The 20,236-nt window shown below is 39.7% G+C and overlaps 2 protein-coding genes across 3 annotated transcripts in view; one reads left to right on the top strand and one right to left on the bottom strand.

Moving 5' to 3' along the window:
* LOC139756381 (nudC domain-containing protein 2-like) overlaps positions 1–20,236 on the top strand; it is a 33,213-nt gene that overhangs the window by 3,726 nt on the left and 9,251 nt on the right. The window lies entirely within an intron of this gene.
* On the bottom strand, positions 4,546–19,739 carry LOC139756379 (SREBP regulating gene protein). 2 transcript variants are annotated; one of them, XM_071675770.1, is made up of 4 exons: positions 19,638–19,739; positions 14,320–14,470; positions 13,716–13,867; positions 4,546–11,954 (listed from the first exon to the last, which is right to left on the bottom strand). In XM_071675770.1, exons 1-4 carry the CDS (start codon positions 19,656–19,658, stop codon positions 11,754–11,756), a joined length of 525 nt encoding a protein of 174 aa, XP_071531871.1. In that variant the 5' UTR covers positions 19,659–19,739; the 3' UTR covers positions 4,546–11,753. The 2 variants fall into 2 exon arrangements, with proteins under 2 accessions (XP_071531871.1, XP_071531870.1); XM_071675769.1 differs by lacking the exon at positions 19,638–19,739 and adding an exon at positions 17,707–17,941.

The raw sequence follows: 20,236 nt of genomic DNA, 5'->3' as shown, positions 1-20,236 counted from the left end.
AGGGTAGAAAGAATACCAACTACGTGTCTCTTGCGTTCGGTAGATCTAAGGCGAGTAGAAGGTAAATCTTCCCCTCTCGTATTACTTTCCATTGCATTAGTTTCCAATTGAAGGAACTGAGGAAAACAGCCTTATATCCTATGTGGCTCATTTGACCTGTTCTAGACGCTACCTTGCCCATGCGGGAAATGCCGAACATATAAGAAAGAATACATATATAGAGTATGCGTTCGCCTGTTCCTGCCTTGTTCACATAGCGTCAGGAACAGATAACGTTTCAAATATCCTGGCTTGGCTCCTTCCTTTGTTCTTTTTTCATAGGATAACTTTAAAAGGGGAAGATTTCCTGCCTGTTTACTCCTTCCCTTCTTACTTGCCTCGTAAGACACACCTAAGGTATGTAGTTAGTATTCTTTCTCCCCATCCCAGAGATGCTCTATAAAATTTTCAAACGTTTGTACTTTACTTTTTCACAGCCGAATGGTAGTACATCAAGGCAATGATTTTTGTTGTAGGTACATCAGAATCTGGGCAAGGTTTTAGGTTAGGCACTTTTGCCTTGAGGTCATTTTCAGGAGTTTGATTTTAAACGTTTGATTTTGTTCCCGAGTGTAAAATCGAGCTGATGGGTCGGTTGTTTAGTGATTGCCAGGGTATTTCATTGTCTGTTGAGTTTAATCTGTGGTATTTCGTAGATGGGGATCAGTGAGTAGAGGTTACTGAAGTGTGAGGTTGGGGGTAAGATTTTTTATTTCTATTTGGTGGTCGGTCATAGAGTGGTTTGAGTGGGAGGAGTTTAGTGCTGTTCCGTAGAGTTAGGTGCCGAGGAGGTTGAGGTGGGTCCGTATTGGGAGGATCATTGTTTTAGTGTGAAGGTGTTGAGTGATTGTGATGGCTAGGGTTGACTGAATATGAAATGATAGGCTGTGGAGAGGGAGAGGTAAGAGAGCTGAAGTGTCTGTTTTCGGAAATGGTATGGACACATGGAGAAGGCACGCCGCACCTCATCCTCGGTTATCTCCACCGGATCTTCCTCCTCCGACCTTCAGCAGCGCCGCTGTGAGACGCAGGGCGCGGAACTGAGTGGGAGGAAAGAAGGCCTTATGAGTGTGCTCCGGGAGAATATGGTGGTTGGTGAGGGGCACTTAGAGGACTGCCTCGTTGATGAGGTACCACAAGGCTCCCACGCTCGTCTGATGGTTCATTGTGTGCGAGTCTACGCTAGGATTAAGTCCGAACACGTTGTTGGAGGGCAATTAGATCATCCCTGGACGACAGGTAGTGGTGGACGGATCCTCTTGGAATGATTGGATTGGATTATAAAATTAAGGCTTATAAGCCAAGAAGCACTGGCGCATCTAAGGATTTTCAGCGCTCTTTGTAATTCAGAATATTTCAGTTTTGATGGACCTAGAAGAGAACGAAAAGTATAGGAGAGAAAATAGTCTACGTGTTCATCTGAGAGCTCAAGCTTGACCTATGCAGCTTGGTTCAACCTACCAAGGAAAGGAAAATCCCCGCTGCCATAGCCTAAGCCGTCACCGCCCCACACAAACCCCACCACCGCGTTAAGGTCGATGTACGTCGGAGGGTCTTGGAGCGAGATGCCGTCGTCATCACCTTCTCTACCGTTTGGAGAATACGTTCATCAAGAATTCCTGGCACAGGCTTCAGGGTGAGACGTTTGATGCGTGGCCAAGAAGTGTATCGCCTGTGGAAGTCGTGTGCGGAGGGTCACCAGGGAGGAGTTTAACCTATCCGGCGACATTAAGTCGAATGTGGGTCATGTATGAGATGCAGATAGGACAGTACTTGGAAGGAATGATAAAGCGGCTGTTACTGCGCAGGGACAGGGAGAGGTGCAGCCGGGAGGTAGTGGAGGCTGAGTGAGACGTGTTCAGAGAAGAGGATAGGGAAGGATGAGGGCCTCACGTGAGATGCAGCTATTCCAGATGTAAGGACGTGATCAAGGATGCCCCCGCGAGGGTGAGCGGCACCACCAGTATCACAGCGGGGGAGTTGATAGCCACGCCGTTAGTCCGCGTGCACTCGCTCCTTTCCCGCAGACTGCCACAACCACCTGATTCTACCGAAGTTCTTGCCCTCCGCGGTGCCGTCCGGGAAGAAGGAACTCCTCAACCGAAAACACTTCCGCCTCTCCCGTAGAAACTCAACAGGCTCGTCTGTCATTACGTCCGTCACGCCTCGCCTCTCGCCCGATGGCCTAACCCTCCCCTCCGCCAAGCGACGCCCGCTTGGGACACATGGATCTCGTAAAGGTAAACGACATGTTCGATAACCGGATACCGCTTCACATTATCGCATGGGATGCCTTGTGGAATCAGAAACGATACGAGACGACTTGCCGCTCTTAAAGGTGATGTCCAGCATCATCATCCGGATGTGAACCTCATTCAGGAAGCCCCAGCTGGACGACCTCTAGCCGACTCCTCGAAAATGGAAATTGGAAGAACCACTCACTCATTCAGTGTTTACGTGTCACGGTACATCTTGGCTTTTCTTATTTTTATCATTCTGATTCTATAGAGCTCTATTCGGATCGTATATCTATTTACAAAACGAATGATGCTGTTATAAAAGTAGAAAATGTTAATTTATGCATTCCAGTGAATGTCGCCTTGGCTCGCACCGTCAGAGACGTGATCCAAGTTTTGCAAATACGCTTGGGTGAATTCAGATGTCTTGCATTAATCAAGGGCTTGAATTGGTCCTTATGAGATATTTCCCCCACTGGGGTCAGTTTGTTGTATCTCGACAGTTTACATTGCCAGCTAAACTAAGGAACATGGCGTTGATGATTGGACTGATACTGTGCGTTTTTCGTAAGATTACTGTTACATCAGGACTCCAAATATACTGTCTTAAAGCGTTAAAAGTACATATTATTCCACACATATTTGGTTATGGTATTATTATGTATCCCCACATTTACCTATCGCTCATGACCCTTGCATCGATATGATTGATATAGCAAGAGTTTTAGAGGGTTGTACAGGAAAAATCCCACACTTTTCATTCCCTATAGTAAGAGCAGAGATACCACTAGAGTACCAAGACACCCACCTTATAAAACTGGCACCCGTAAACTAGGCAGTTACCTTTAGGGTCACAGAGCTTTTTTTTTTTCTTTGTGTACATGTTCGAATAGCTTTTTTGTTACTTGACATTACGTGTAGTGTACAACTTTGGTTTCTTCAGGTCATGAAATAACAATAGGAGCACTTTTCCTTAATGGATCTGGTCTGGTTAAGTCGGATCAGGTTACTTTGGAGAGAAAATAGGCTGACAAATCAATGTAACAACTGATTTTAGTTTGTCTTTGATGAATATCAATTATGAGCTTATCACAAAATTTATCCATCTTTCAACCATTTGCATTACATGATTGATTTAAATGAGCATTGAAATCGAGCGTGTAAGTTTGTGGCTCTCATATGACATCTCATACCTCACACACATTCACCTAAATAAGCCCACTACATTCACCTACACATGGACCCCTTGCCATCATGTGTGGGGGGATTTCACATATTCCCTGTAGTGTACATAGAAAGTACCTAAGTAGGGGACGTAAACCTTAGCCCACCGAAGAGAATATCTTAGCTTTACGGTAAGAATTATAACTTTTTCACTGATTAAGAAGCTTTTAGCTGGGGTGGGAAACACATGTCAAACTTTGGAGATTAAAGGTGCTAAGAAACAACAGGTGCACTGGTGTTGAATAAGCTCATACTTATTCTCCTTCCTGGAAGTGGAAATGTGAGTGGAGGTTATGGTTGGGGATAAGTGGACATATTGAAAAAGTCATTGGATGGGCTTCTGAGAGAAGCAAGATATTTTAAGAGGTACTTGCCAGATGGTGTTCAACAGGAGAAGTTTAGCAGAAAAACTGTAGATGTTGGTGGTGAAATGAAAAAAAAAGGGACCTATAATGTTTCTATCTAAGCCTTCCTTTCACTGGTGACAAAGACAAGAAAGATGTACAGTTATTAAGCTTTTAGAATATCCCTTGAGGGTGTGGGAGAAGTATACTACCCATGTATATCCTACCTGCTTTAGAAGGCACCTAAATGAAGCAGTAGTGGGAGGATGAAAATCCTCCCCCTCTGTATAATTTTTTGACAGAAGCGACAGGAGCAGAGTTGTCTGTTCTTGATGCTGCTTTGCTTACATGGGAAAAGGGGAACAAGCATCAAATATATACCACACCTGAACTTTTTTTTTTACTAAGCTAGAGCATCAATAATTGTCATCAAACACCTTTTTAAGTTATTGGTTTTTCATTAATGGTCCCCCATTCTCTTAATCTGCACCATCCTGTTCTGTCTCTGATTTTACAGCTTCACTTCATTCCACTCATATGTTTCAGTACCCCTTAGCTTTGTCCTCGTAACTACTGCATGTAATTCCATGATGTCACTTTTCTTCATATTTTTCCTATAATGTGCTCAAAACACTCTCAAGTTTTCACAATAAGGACACTTTATAGACCAGTATTGCAAAAGGGTGATTAAAAAACTAAGAGCATTTTCTTATATTTATGTGCAATATACAGTAGAGTAATATACATTTTGGGATGGTAATATCCATATTACAAAATGATATATAGGCTTTAGGCAGGCAAATATTCATCTACAAACTTAGTAGCCATTGTCTATATATTTATGCAAGGACACAAGAAGTCTGTATGAAAAGCACTTAACCATAATTTCTTATGTAATGCTTAAGATAAGGTATCATGACAGCAAGTCTGTTACAATAAACTGAATATCCGTCTATACCAGCCTACAATCAGTTCAGCACCATTTAATTGTGGATGGGGTTACATTAGCAACCCCTCCTTAATTCTTCAATTTTTTTCATGAAACAATGATTTTCATAATAAGAAACAGTACTAAATGTCATTTGTCACTAAATAAACCTTAGCCAAGACCTATAAGGACTTGTGGCAACTCCCATTACAGAATCCTATGGATGCTAGTTACACTTTGCTATCCTTGCATCCTTGAGCAGGGAAAGACCAAAGCCCCCAAAGTTAAGCATTCACTCACCCAAAGTTAGTATAAATCTTTGGTGTGCTAACTGGGTGGGCATCAGGAAGATTCTTTCTGATCATAACAGAGTACCTCTGATATTATGGGATATGCAAACTGCATAATAAAGTGGGCGCACATCCAGAGATGTAGTATCCTAGTAGATAAAATGTATTTTAACTACTACTGTTCTGGCTACACCACTCTGTAGCATCTTGTGGGTGATGCTAACGTACTCTAAGGTCAATACTTTGTGTTAATTGAAGAGGCTGCATTATGATTCATCTAGCACATCTTACTTATGGAAGTGTTTCTGTAAAGAAACAACCCTTGTTGGAAAAGACCAAGGGAACAACCATAAAACTCCTTGTTGCAACAAGGTGATTGGTTATGAAAATATTTTTAAAAGAGGAAGGGTGTCTGCCTGGGGACCTGATCAGAAAGAGTCCTAGGTGTGGTACCAACAAGTGTATACCAAAACAAAATGCCTAGGTATATATATTCCTACACTTGAAAGTTTGATACAAGTGTATATAAGTGATTTAAAACAGTCACTGACTCTGGTTCTACTTGTAAGAAAAACCAGTTAAGCTGTGTTTGAATTTGTTATGAGAAATAAAAATCAATAATTGATTTTTACAGTGAATTCTTTCTCTTTTGTACTTTAATATGGAAGTTAAAAACTGCAGTTACAGCAGCCACATATCAACCATATTCTGATGAACAGCAAATCATATTCATCAAAATATTTCTGTTGTGCGGTGATAAAGTTATTTACTCATCAACATACATTTTACAATAAAGGATAATATGACAATTACATGCACAGCCATTGAAAACTGTGTAATAAACAAAATGAGAGAAAAAGTACCATACACAAGTCAGATCATGCGGTACTGTACAAATAAAATTCCCTGGGCCTCTGACATTGAAATGTACTGATACAGTGACAAAAGTTTTTGGGATTTTGCATGGGTACGTCGTGTTTTAGGGAAGACTTATTGGAGACTAAGAGATACCATGTCATTTCCAGTTCATGAAGTATACCAGTACACAATCCTTTCTGCACACACCTCTTGCAGTTGAAATAATTTTTTTTTTTTTTTTTATACCTGATTGCCATCCCCATGTTTGCAAGACAGCACAAGGAATGGACGAAGAAAGGCTGCATTCCTTCATATCCATTCTCCAAATGTCATAAGTAATGCAGCTTCCTATCCACAACCAGGCCCCACAGACATTTCCTTGGTTTCCCCAGCCACTTCACATACCTGGTTCAGTCCAGTGACAGCACATCAACCCCTGTTTACCACATCATTCAAGTTCATTCTATCCCATGCATGCCTTACCTCACAAAAATCTTATTCTTAATTTCTTAATAATCTTTCCTTCTAATGTCTCAAATATCTTTAATTCTCTCTCTCTCTCTCTCTCTCTCTCTCTCTCTCTCTATATATATATATATATATTTTTTTTTTTGCTGTCTCCCGCGTTTGCGAGGTAGCGCAAGGAAACAGACGAAAGAAATGGCCCAACCCACCCCCATACACATGTATATACATACACGTCCACACACGCAAATATACATACCTACACAGCTTTCCATGGTTTACCCCAGACGCTTCACATGCCCTGATTCAATCCACCGACAGCACGTCAACCCCGGTATACCACATCGATCCAATTCACTCTATTCCTTGCCCTCCTTTCACCCTCCTGCATGTTCAGGCCCCGATCACACAAAATCTTTCTCACTCCATCTTTCCACCTCCAATTTGATCTCCCACTTCTCCTCGTTCCCTCCACCTCCACCACATATATCCTCTTGGTCAATCTTTCCTCACTCATTCTCTCCATGTGGCCAAACCATTTCAAAACACCCTCTTCTGCTCTCTCAACCACGCTCTTTTTATTTCCACACATCTCTCTTACCCTTACGTTACTTACTCGATCAAACCACCTCACACCACACATTGTCCTCAAACATCTCATTTCCAGCACATCCACCCTCCTGCGCACAACTCTACATAGCCCACGCCTCGTAACCATACAACATTGTTGGAACCACTATTCCTTCAAACATACCCATTTTTGCTTTCCGAGATAATGTTCTCGACTTCCACACATTCTTCAAGGAAGTATTCTTTCTCCCCTATCCCCTATTCCCTGCGTGTCGTAGAAGGCGACTAAAAGGGGAGGAAGCGAGGGGCTGGAAATCCTCCCCTCTCATTATTTTTTTTTTTTTTCTAATTTTCCAAAAGAAGGAATGGAGAAGGGGGCCAGGTGAGGATATTCCCTCAAAGGCCCAGTTCTCTGTTCTTAACACTACCTCGCTAATGCGGGAAATGGTGAATAGTTTGAAAGAAAAGAAAAATATGTGTGTGTGTGTGTGTGTGGAAGGCGAGAACATTATCTCGGAAAGCAAAAATGGGTATGTTTGAAGGAATAGTGGTTCCAACAATGTTGTATGGATGCGAGGCGTGGCCTATGGATAGAGTTGTGCGCAGGAGGATGGATGTGCTGGAAATGAGATGTTTGAGGACAATATGTGGTGTGAGGTGGTTTGATTGAGTAAGTAATGTAAGGGTAAGAGAGATGTGTGGAAATAAAAAGAGCGTGGTTGAGAGAGCAGAAGAGGGTGTTTTGAAATGGTTTGGGCACATGGAGTGAATGAGTGAGGTAAGATTGACCAAGAGGATACATGTGTCGGAGGTGGAGGGAACGAGGAGAAGTGGGAGACCAAATTGGAGGTGGAAAGATGGTGTGAAAAAGATTTTGAGTGATCGGGGCCTGAACATTCAGGAGGGTGAAAGGCGGGCAAGGAATAGAGTGAATTGGATCAATGTGGTATACCGGGGTCGACGTGCTGTCAATGGATTGAACCAGGGCATGTGAAGCGTCTGGGGTAAACCATGGAAAGTTCTGTGGGGCCTGGATGTGGAAAGGGAGCTGTGGTTTCGGGCATTATTAAATGACAGTTACAGACTGAGTGTGAACGAATGGGGCCTTTGTTGTCTTTTCCTAGCGCTACCTTGCACACATGAGGGGGATGTTATTCCATGTGTGGCGAGGTGGCGATGGGAACGAATAAAGGCAGACAGTGTGAACCGTGTGCATGTGTATATATGTATGTGTCTGTGTGAGTATATATACGTGTACATTGAGATGTATGGGTATGTATATTCGCATGTGTGGACGTGTATGTATATACATGGGTATGGGGGTGGGTTGGGCCATTTCTTTCGTCTGTTTCCTTGCACTACCTCTTTCTAGGCTTGACTGAAAGCCACATTCAGAACACATGAAGTAGAACATCCACAAACAAAAGAGCAACTAATTCATGCTTGTACAGTTAAGTTACACTCTTATGTTAACATCTGTTAGTGCCACACATTAATGACTAAGCTGGCATCTTTCAAGGAACAAGAGTCACCTTACTCTGAAGATTTTCTGTGAGTATCCAGTTACCATGCATCAAAGTAATATATTGCAATACTGAACCTTTATTTACCCTCAAGGAACTCGAACCATACTTGTATGATTTGTGTTGTTAGGACTCGAGCCATATTTGTACAAGTTGCATCTTTCTGCTCTCACTTAAATTGGAAGGCATTCTTCAACAGTATGTAGAGGAGTCTTATGTCAAAAGCAACTACAATTTAGCAGGTGAAAAAATCCTATGGTATTAGTTATCCATTTAAAAAGAAGGGGGAAGGTACTGTCCTGGCAGGCATACCTAATTTATGTGCCTGTACAGAAATAAGTATGGTTAATTTAGATAGTTTTACAAGTATGGTTAAATTCTTTTTTTACTTGTACTTTCCTAATTATAAATTACAAAAGTATCCTTTTTGAATCTATGGAACTACCTAAATATTTTTGGCTTTGTCCTTTAAGGGTTAAACAAATTGTTAATGTTATCTCTGCAATGTATCATCAGTAATGCTTATCAGGAACCATAAAAATGATCAGGATATATACTTGTATGCATGTTTGCCTACCTATTTGATAATTTTTTGTACTGAATATATGATGACCTACAGAAAACCTTCCCCACATACATAAAGACTGTGCACTTCCACATATTCACATGCTGCCCTCTATACCTTCTTCCCTGACTTTCCACACACTCAGCCACAAGTTTCTCATTCTCTTATTCTGACTCTCCACATACATATTCATTGCTCCTAGCTTCATTCATCTGACTATCACACTTTCATTTGCCACCTGAAATGCTCATCCTCATCCACTTGCTCTATATGCTCAACAATTCACTCATGCTGTCATCCAAACTACCTGAATATATGCTCCTGATTATATGCCACCCATTCACTCTTGCCATCATCTACACACTACCCAACTCACTACACATTCACCCATTCGTATCTCTCACCCTCACTACTCAGCTCTCCCTGCACTCACTCTCACCTCCCTGAACATCACTACCTAACTCTCCATTCTCTTGTGCTTCTCTTACCCTCCCTCCCAACTCACCATAAAATCACTTGCTCCTCTCGTACTCTCACACCACTTCTAATCTAAAAACCTAAATAAGTATTAATGTAATGACATTTCAGCTCTTAGTTAACCATGAGAAGCATAAAATCTTTAAATCAGTCAATATGTAGGCAATTAATGCCACTGATTAGTACCTGTCCAACTTGCACGTATAAGTATTAGCTCCTTGACTTAATAAATATCGAACTTCCTTCATATCCTTTAAATTACATATTCGTCAGTCTGTAACCCATTGCCTTTATTAAGTTGACCCATAAGAAATTTTAATCCCAACTCTTGAGTCACTGTACATTTCTACATTTGGGTGTCAAGTAAGTGATATAACACAAAAAAAGAAAATCAGCTGTTTATAGCACCTATGAAAACACTACCACAGAGAAGTATATATATATATATATATATATATATATATATATATATATATATATATATATATATTAAAAGGAGTAATTTGTCTCTTTTTTTTTTTCCCACAATGACTGTTCTCTCTGTTCACATTCTAGTCTTAGTAGTCTGCCACAGATTTGGAGTATGATTACAGATTGCGACACCTTTTAACGATTTATTTATCTTTTTTGGACCCCCAGTTATTTACCTTCCCCTTAACATCTGGCTTTTGTAATCCCCTGATCAGGGCACCTACATTCTTTACAGTATCATATGGAACACAGCTGCTTCACTTGTTTACTAAAAGGGCAATTGCATGATAAAGCCTAATAACAAGTTTCAAATTTATCTGCTAGTTATTGTAACAACATTACGTAAATGTGGTTTTGTTGGACTCCATCTGTTGTATTTATGCCGAAAGAGTTAAGCCACCTTTGGTGAGGCTGCATTATCATCTGGTGACGAAAGGGAGAACAGTTTTGTTGAGGAACTTCTCACTCCAAAGGAGTACATCATCTCCCTGTTACTGGAAATAGCACAGCTTTGGAGTTTGAGGAACCTATTCAGAGAAAGGGGTCCTGGGGTTTTATAATAATAATACTAATATTTAAAACACCACTTGACTTTCAAGGTTTTGAGTGCCTTTTTTGCTTCATTTTTCTGTGAATAAGGGAAATATGAACAAGCTCCTGTATGTTTCATCCTACTTTAAACCAAAGGAATAGTTTCATGAGAATACTGGTGAAAAATCAACTCGACATACATTTCTTTTCCTGCATATAAAGCAGAATGGCACATACTGAGTATACTGCAAATATTTCATTTGATAATCATCTCATCATTCTCAGGTGGTAAAACTCAAAACCAACGCTCAAAATATTTGTAAAAAATACTGGGTATGTTATCCACAAAATGAAGCAGTTGCCAGTTAGATATACAACATACAAAAATGTCTGAAAAGACTAAAGGGCTGCCTAAGCATGTATATGTGTAAGGATTTGAAAGTTGGGTTAAAATAAAAGACAAAAAAAAATGAAACTGAGGAATAGGTATTCTTCAAGGATAGTGTGGCACATTTATACATGTTCCGATTTAGATAGAGAGATATACGGAGAAAATAACAATAACTGATAGAGAGAGTACTTTTCCCATTGTAGTGCTTCCATAGCCAACCAAGATCAACATTCTACTTAAAACTGGCTGGTTACAGATACAACCATTGTTAAAAAAATATTTCCTATATTAATTCACTTCAGTACTACTGATACAGAGAAGCTTAAAGCCTACAATAAAAATTTTACAATATAAATTGAATAAATTCATACTATTTCAACAAAACTAAGTAAAAAATCTAGAGCTTCCACTTCTGTCTACTTATCTATTATCATTAACTGCATTCCAGATTAATTGGGATATATCTAGTGCATACAAGCATACTTTCTCTTAATCTGGAACATATTACAGTATCTGCTTAAAGTAATATTATAAAATTGTGCCAAGTTGCAATACTTTTTATACAATTGCATCATGAAAGACTGTATCAATATTCTTTATCAGTATTTACACATTGCTACTAAACAGATGATGTGGTCTACTAACAATAAATTCTCAAGAATTTTCTGTCATCCACACATATCTGTAACTGGGAATCACTCAATAACCAATCCTACAAACTTTCTTCTCTGAACTTCTGGAGCTGATCTGTAGTGAAATATCACAAACAATTGGGATAATGGGAAGCATATTATTTATAACAAGCCCATAACATTTCTTGGATATATTACCTGTTTCACTTTAAGTTTCACTGTTGCTGAGAGGTGGGGGACCTTGGCTGTAACAGTGCTTAGCTCGAGGATCTATGTAGAGCGTTTCATGCTGTACCGACTGACTGGATGTACGACACTTCACCAGGCATAGTTCAAAATGGTCTGATACTGAGGCATACAATGGACTGTTCTCACTAATCTGACCCAACACTTTCTTAAGTAAAGCTTTCTGAAAAAAGACAATATAAAATGATCAGAATAACATGAAATATGTTAATAATTTTTTTAGGCAATTAAATGATCAGGAATTACACATTTATAAGTGAAAGGTATTCTCATTCCATATGAAAAGGAGGCAATATTCTTAAGAATGACTTTTGAAAGAAAATTGACATGGGCCCCTTGTATTATAAACCTTAAAGAGTAACATGACAAAGTTACTAAACATTATTAAGGTAGTGTCTATGCTCCTGAGGAACAAATAGGATAACCATGTAGGATGACAACAGCGAGATGTATTCATTAATCCCTGATGATATCCTGAATATGGTTATGTTCTCCATAATCTTGGTATCTGAATAGGCACAGAAGTATTCAGCTCCTCTAAAGTTGAATGTCTGTAAGTGGATTCTAGCGACATTCCCATGAATTGAAGCCCTGAAGAACTTAGCTTGAATTATCTCTATGCTTAAACTTACACCATCTATCCCTCCATGTAAGTATGTTTTTGCTGCTGAGAGCATTGAGGCATTTGATCAACATCCAAAGTACTATTCAGTGTTTTCATGAAAGAAAAAAAATGCAATTAATGGGAGGTTTATTAGATCAAACTTAGTAGGGACTGAATGAAAACATTCAGAATCATTGCTTCTGTAATAACAAAGAGTAAATTCCTTCATACAGACATAATAAAGATACTGATGGCTTAAATTAAGTTGTTGTAGGTTTTGGTGTAGTTACTGAAAAAGAATCTCGTATAGCAAAACTATCAAAAGAATCTTGCAAATATAATACAAAAATATACCGTACTCAGACTGCACTTAAGTAAGTGATCCAAAAAAGAAATTTACAATCTACTCTGAATCCTAAGGTGCACTTCAAGGAATATCACACTATGTTGCAGTGCAGCGCATAGTTCAAAATTTCAAAGATCAGACAGTAAGAATCCACTCATAAGGGTAGAGTTTGGCTGGTCTCCTGGACCTATTGGTATGAATTAAGAGATGCTGAGGGTATGGCAGCTATGTCAAAAAAAAAAAAAAAAGTATATAAGAAATTTATGGGATACATTACAATGAACTAAACTAAATGGCTGGTAACACAAATTCCCATGTATCTTTTAGTGGTGGAGCTGGTACAACCAAATCATTAGCATTCATTTTCATTCCTGACGACCAAAATTGAAGGTAAATACCATGTTTCATCCATCATCTTGGTGGCAAGTTTTCTAAAATGAATTACAGAAAAATTATCATAAACATTTTCTCCATATATTCTAGCTCAATGATTACTCCAAGTAAGATACAGTGAGGTCTTAGAGTTATGATTCCACACCCATCAAGAAAGTTCTTCATCCTTTACCTGCAATGAATTAAACTTAGTTTGTTCTACAGACATCAAACCAAACCTCAGAAAAAATACGTAATCACTTACATAAGACATTCTCTTGTTGAGAACAATTTTCATATTTCTGTGTAATGGTTCAGTAATTTATAAATTCCCTGACTTTTGCCTGACCTCTGGCAAAATACATTTCACTGACTATACAAATTCCCCAACATTTCCCTGATCTTCCAAACAAAACAAAAATTACTGACATACTTTATATTGTAAGAATCTTGTTTTAGTTGGGATCTTATTGTGGCTAAATGGTTGTATTTCATGAGCTTGCTCTGTCTAAGCTCAAACAAGCCTCTTGTCCACAAAACTAATTTCTAAAATGCATGTGGTATTCCATTTGTTTGAATTAATCTATTACAGTATTCCTTACCTTATCAGGATGAAGGCAGCATGATACACAGTATTCATAGATGGCACAACAACCATGAGTATTGCAAGTGTCGCATGCATAACGGCGGGTTGTATCAACTGCAACATTGCAACAACCACTGCTTAAGCGGTCCACTCTATGACACACATAACCTGAAAAATTAACTTCATAACTCATCCTGCATGTTGTTATGCACATTGCCACACTCAGAGTTTCCATCAAAACCTTTACTCAACACAGCACAGCTTAATCTCCAACAATCACACTTCTTGCATTAGCATACTTTTGCATAAAATGTCAATGCATAAGACAAATGACCCTGACCTTTGTCTTTCAAAAGCACCACAATTTAGTATATCATAAATATGATTAATCTACTTCACCCCTAGCAGTCAACCCTGTTCAAACAGACTTACTCCAATGACCAACATCTTAAATGGAGATGCATAAAATCATTACCTGATAAAAAAGAAAGCAGATATATCAGCGGAACCTAAACTTTGAAAATTCTCGTTATTCTAAGTAGCAATCTTTTCCCTGGGTTAACAGAACTTTCCAGGTACAATAAAACTTATTGCAAAACTTATGGTTTATCTTCACTTACCCTGATCATCAGCTAAGAGCACCTTTCCTTGAACAGAATTTCTGCAGGTAGTAACCTTATCATTTGAGGTGCCATTTGATGAATCAGGACCCCAGTGAAATTCAACTCTTCCCACAACTTCAGACTCATTTTCACTGGGGCTGCTTGTGTTCTGAGGATAAGAGAAATCAGTATGACTATATATTTATGAAAGGGTTCTGGTGTTCCTCAGGGCTTTTCTTCCAAGGGTTCCTGCAGCTCCAAGGCTGTGCTAAACTCAGTAGCATGGACAGAAGCAAGATATTTGATGAGCCAATACTCTTTTTTTTTCTTTTTTGTCAACTGACATTGATACAGCCTCACAATAGGGGACTTTTTACTTGAGTATAACCTCAAGTAGGCAGAGTCCAGTAACACCTTCTATATATAATTTTGTTGAGTATTCCTGGGAAATTATAAGGGAGAGTATTGACTGAGAGGGTAAAGGCAGGTACAGAGTATCAGATTGGAGAAGAGCAGTGTGGTTTCAGAAGTGGTGAAGGATGTTTGGATCAGGTGTTTGCTTTCAAGAATGCATGTGAGAAATACTTAGAAAAACAGATGGATTTGTATGTAGCATTTATGGATCTGGAGAAGGCATATGATAAAGATGCTTTGTGGAGGTATTAAGAGTATATGGTGTGGGAGGTAAGTTGCTAGAAGCAGTTAAAAGTTTTTACCAAGGATGTAAGGTATGTGTACGAGTCGGAAGAGAGGAAAGTGATTGGTTCCCAGTGAATGTTGGTTTGTGGCAAGGATGCATGATGTCTCTGTGGTAGTTTAATTTGTACTTATGGATGGGGTTGTTAGGGAGGTGAATGCAAGAGTTTTAGAGAGGGGCAAGTATGCAGTCCATTGTGGATGAGAGGGCTTGGGAAGTGATTCAGCTGTTGTTCGCTGATGATAAAGCACTGATGGCTGATTCGGGTGAGAAAATGCAGAAGTTGATAACTGAGTTTGGTAAAATGTGTGAAAGAAGAAAGCCAAGAGTAAATGTGAATAAGAGCAAGGTTATTAGGTTCAGTAGGGATGAGGGGCAAGTTAATTGAGAGGTAAGTTTGAATGGAAAAAACTGGGAGAAGTGAAGTGTTTAGATATCTGGGAGTGGATTTAACAGTGAATGGAACCATGGAAGTATAAGCAAGTCACAGGGTGGTGGAGGAGCGAAGGTTCTGGGAGCATTGAAGAATGTGTGGAAGACGAGAATGTTATCTCGGAGAGCAAAAATGGGTATGTTTGAAGGAATAATGGTTTCCAACAATGTTATGTGGTTGTGAGGCATGGGCTATAAATAGGGTTGAGTGGAGGAGGGTGGATGTGTTGGAAATGAAATGTTTGAGGACAATATGCGGTGTGAGGTGGTTTGATCGAGTAAGTAATGAAAGGGTAAGAGAGATGTGTGGTAATAAAAAGTGTGGTTGAGAGAGCAGAAGAGGGTGTGTTGAAATGGTTTGGTCACATGGAGAGAATGAGTGAGGAAAGATTGACAAAGAGGACATATGTCAGAGGTAGAGAGAACGAGGAGAAGCGGGAGACCAAACTGGAGGTGGAAGGATGGAGTGAAAATGATTCTGAGCGATCAGGGCCTGAACATACAGGAAGGTGAAAAGCATGCAAGGAATAAAGTGAATTGGAACGATGTGGTATACCGGGGTGGACATGCTGTCAATTGATTGAACCAGGGCATGTGAAGCATCTGGGGTAAACCATGGAAAGGTCTGTGGGGCCTGGATGTGGAAAGAAAGCTGTGATTTCAGTGCATTACAGATGACAGCTAGAGACTGAGTGTGAACGAATGTGGCCTTTTTTTGTCTTTTCCTGGTGCTACATTGCTGGAAGGGAAGGGGGGATGCTATTTCATGTGTGGCAGGGTGTATGTATGTATATGTGTATGTGGGTGGGTTGGGCCACTTCGTCTGTTTCCTTGCGCTACCTCACTAAACGGGAGATGGCAGTTAAGTACAATAAAAAGAACATATATACATATATATATTTTTTTATTTTTTTACTATATTTTGTCGCTGTCTCCCACGTTAGCGAGGTAGCGCAAGGAAACAAACGAAAGAATGGCCCAACCCACCCACGTACACATGTATATACATAAACGCCCTCACACGCACATATACATACCTATAGATTTCAACATATACATACACAGACATATACATATATACACATGTACATATTCATACTTGCTGTCTACATATTCATACTTGCTGCCTTCATCCATTCCCGTCACCACCTCACCACACATGAAATGGCACCCCCTTCCCCCCTCACACCTGCGAGGTAGTGCCAGCTGAACTTTAGGACTGGGGAACAGAACAATGCTTTAACTAATTCTTTGCAACATCCAATGAGCAGAGAGGTGTGTTCCAGTATCAGAGTATTGAGAGAGAATAAAAGAGAAAATTAAGTGAGAGTGTTAGTAATGCATTCATAAAACTTTTGTCCAATTCAAACAAATAGTGAATGAAAAAGAGGAACGCCTGAGGTGTCCTGATGTTATTTACTAATGTCTACATGCATAGCACAAGGACAAAAGAAAAGTGACTGTCCAGCAGACGGCTGACAAATATCCGTTGCCTGGCATTTGTTCTGATTCTACAAAGCATTACTCGGTTCATATGTTAATATACAAACTTGAATGAAGCTATATTACAAGAAAGCATACTTGTAAGGCCTAGATATCTTGATTTTTCTTATTAATAATACGTTCCAATGAATCCTGCCATGTATCATTACATGTGAATCAATATAGATCTGAGTTTTCCAGATATGTTGGGTGCTTATGAGATCTGTCTGTAGACATCAGATCACTGTTAACCTCCCAAACTAAATGATACATGGCACATTCAGGTAGAGTATATGTTTGTATAACGATAAAAGTTCAAAAACAGAATCCTTACGACATATGAAAGATCAAAACAGAGATGTTAGCTGTTTTTCATACTTAATGATAATTCATATTAAATATCTATCCCATATTTCCCTTCTTAACCCTACCAATAACGATTAATAAAATATATAGATCGGTTATGAGGGAGAAAACTGGGAAAATCTCACATTCTTCTATCACTAAAGAGGCATCAACGATTCCATAAAAATACAACACATATGATAATCCTGGAACGATGAGATACTGCCATTTGAATGGCTACTACCATGTCAATGGCTACTGCCACTATGTTGGCAAAATAACGACTATCTCGTACTAAGTATGCTGACAGACTTACACCCGATATGGAACAATGCGAGTAAACAGTCACTAGAAATATATATGCATGACGACTGGGAGACGGTGAAGACATGAGGGAAAAGTTAATCCTGATTGTCAGACGTCCGTGGCCAACAGCCAGCAGTATTTACCTCGCTCCACAAAGACAGACCGCAGTATGCCACTCCCACCAGAAATAGCACCGTTAATACCACTTTATTTCGCAAAATCCTCATTATTTTTGCTGTGATCATGTTGTCTTGGCTTGCCTCTCGCATCGTACAGCAACAGTTTGGCCAACATCATCCTGTGGGGCCACCAAAATCCATTCCAGAGTCGGTCAAAATATTAGAGTTTCCTGCCTACGTTGCCATCTTGTTTGTTTACTTCGGGGCGATGACACTCCCAAATCTTTATTTTTAAATCTGTTGTTTACCAACGACTATATGATAGTCTTTGATTGTTTGTAGTCGTAATTGAAAAAAATATGATTAATAATTGGTTGTCAGAATATCATACTTACAATTACTTCGAGTTAAGAGCATTATATGTATTTAATCAGGGTGGCGACACTAAACTTAAAACATGATTTATCTTATTATAACACAAAGCTGCAATGAAGTCCTAATTAGAAAAGCATAGTTCCACCAGTTATTATGTATGAATTTAACATTCAATAGAGCAGCATCATGTCCCTAAGTAGAGCAAATAACCAGCTCAGGTTACTTCTGTAATTCAACCTTTCTCCCCTCTCTTTTGATCTGGTAAATCTATTTCTAACACTCCAACTTGTAAAACCACTCTTTTTGTTGCCTTATTATCTTGTTCAACTTTAGATGATTCTGCTTTTGAGCCTCCTCCCCATCTCCTCCATCCCCTTAACCTGTCATCCCTCATATTTCCCTGCATATGGCGTATGGCCCCAGATGATTTATTTCCTCTCTGAGCTAAATCTGACCGTTGCTCGCCTGTCTCACCATTGTGTAAATACCCGAACATTTCCATTCCCATGGAAGCACACCTTGGTACTGCCCTTCTCTAAGATAGGCGACAGCTCTATTTTCCTCCATTGCTCTATTTCCCTCAGTTATCGCTCCATTGCTCTATTTCCCTCAGTTATCGCTCCAATGCTCTCACTTTTGTCTCCAGAGTCACTGAAACTCTCCTTCACTTCACTTTCTCAAACAATGACAAAAATGATTCTCTCTGATCGCCAATGGGGGTTTCACAGTGCAAGGTCTAATGGTGGTTTGCCCCTTTATGACCCACCTTCGGTTTGCCTCTTTATGACCCACCTTCGGCTTGCCTCTTTTATGGCCCACCTTTGGTTTGCCTCTTTATGACCCACCTTCGGTTTGCCCTTTTATGACCCACCTTTGGTTTGCCCCTTTTATGACCCGCCTTTGGTTGTCCTTTCAGGGATTTGGGTGAAACTTTTGTTCTAGTCCTCGACATCTCCGAAACCATTTGCCAGTTTGTGACACCAGAATTTGCTGTCCAAACATCATTTGTTCCATGGCAGTAGTCGTTGGTGGAACTACTTTTATGCTGATGACTCCACTTTGCACACATTTCCACTCCTTATAATACTAACGCTCGTTCTCTTTCTTTAACTGAACTTCTTGTGTATAGCATTTCAGACTGAGGAATCAGTAACCCTGTTGAGTTTGTAATTTTTTTTTTCACTATATCAAAAGATCATTCGCTTTCCTTTGTTCAGTTTCAAAACACCACTATTCAATCCTGTAAATTACGTTAATAAGTTGGGCCTAACCATATCCTCCATTCTATCCTCGAAATCTCACATAATCAAGATCATATATTCCTCTTCCCAAAAGCTGGGGGTGCTGCTGTATACGTGCTATACTAATGTTTCTTGTGAGCGGCATTTTACATCTACAGTGGGTTTTTATTCATCCTTTATGAGGTACTGCTCACACACCTGGGGGGGTGGGTCACTCCTCTCCATGGCAGACTCACAAGCCTTCTGGCCCATTGACTTTCCTGTCAAAACCTCTTTGCAACCATCCCTTTATGCACACCGCATTGTTCCAGCTTTCTATATTCTACAGGTATTACTTACGCCACCCTTCACTGTCTGCATGTGTCTTTCCCTCCTCCTCCAGGTTGGGAGTGGAGGCACGCGTCAGACTCCTGCTTCCCACAATTCCTGTGTGGACACTGGTCACTCGAGAATTGACCGTTATGATACCTCCTACCCTCAAGTAGCTAACTTTAGAGTTAGATTTCCTCGTTTTATCTTTCCCTCTTTCTATAAACTTTAAGACTTACGTCTAGAAACAGGCCTCAGTAATTCTACTTATTCTTTCACCCAAGATTGCTTTTATTTAATTGCCCATGACATGGCTATGGATATGTATATATAAACCTTGTTTCTCAAAGCCTTGATGAGTAAGCTTTCCAATTCTTTACCATGGTTCATGTGCTACAGGGGAGCCAAACACATATATAGTGACTGGCTGACTTTACTGGCAGTATCTATGAATTTCCCATGGCTAGATGGACAAAAGAACGTGTGTTATCTTATGAAAGGTACTTGGAAATTGAAGATTTTTTTTCTTTGCAAAGCTGATACTTGAAAAGCCAATAACAACTTACTTTATACACGGAATATTGACTGTTATGATGAGAAATAATGACCAGCCTTAACCTACAGATGTT

Source organism: Panulirus ornatus, chromosome 21 (genome assembly GCF_036320965.1).
Source record: "Panulirus ornatus isolate Po-2019 chromosome 21, ASM3632096v1, whole genome shotgun sequence".
In the NCBI taxonomy this organism is placed as follows: Eukaryota; Metazoa; Arthropoda; class Malacostraca; order Decapoda; family Palinuridae; genus Panulirus; species Panulirus ornatus.
The sequence above is the reverse complement of the archived record's forward strand: the minus strand, read 5'-3'. Positions and strand labels throughout refer to the sequence as shown.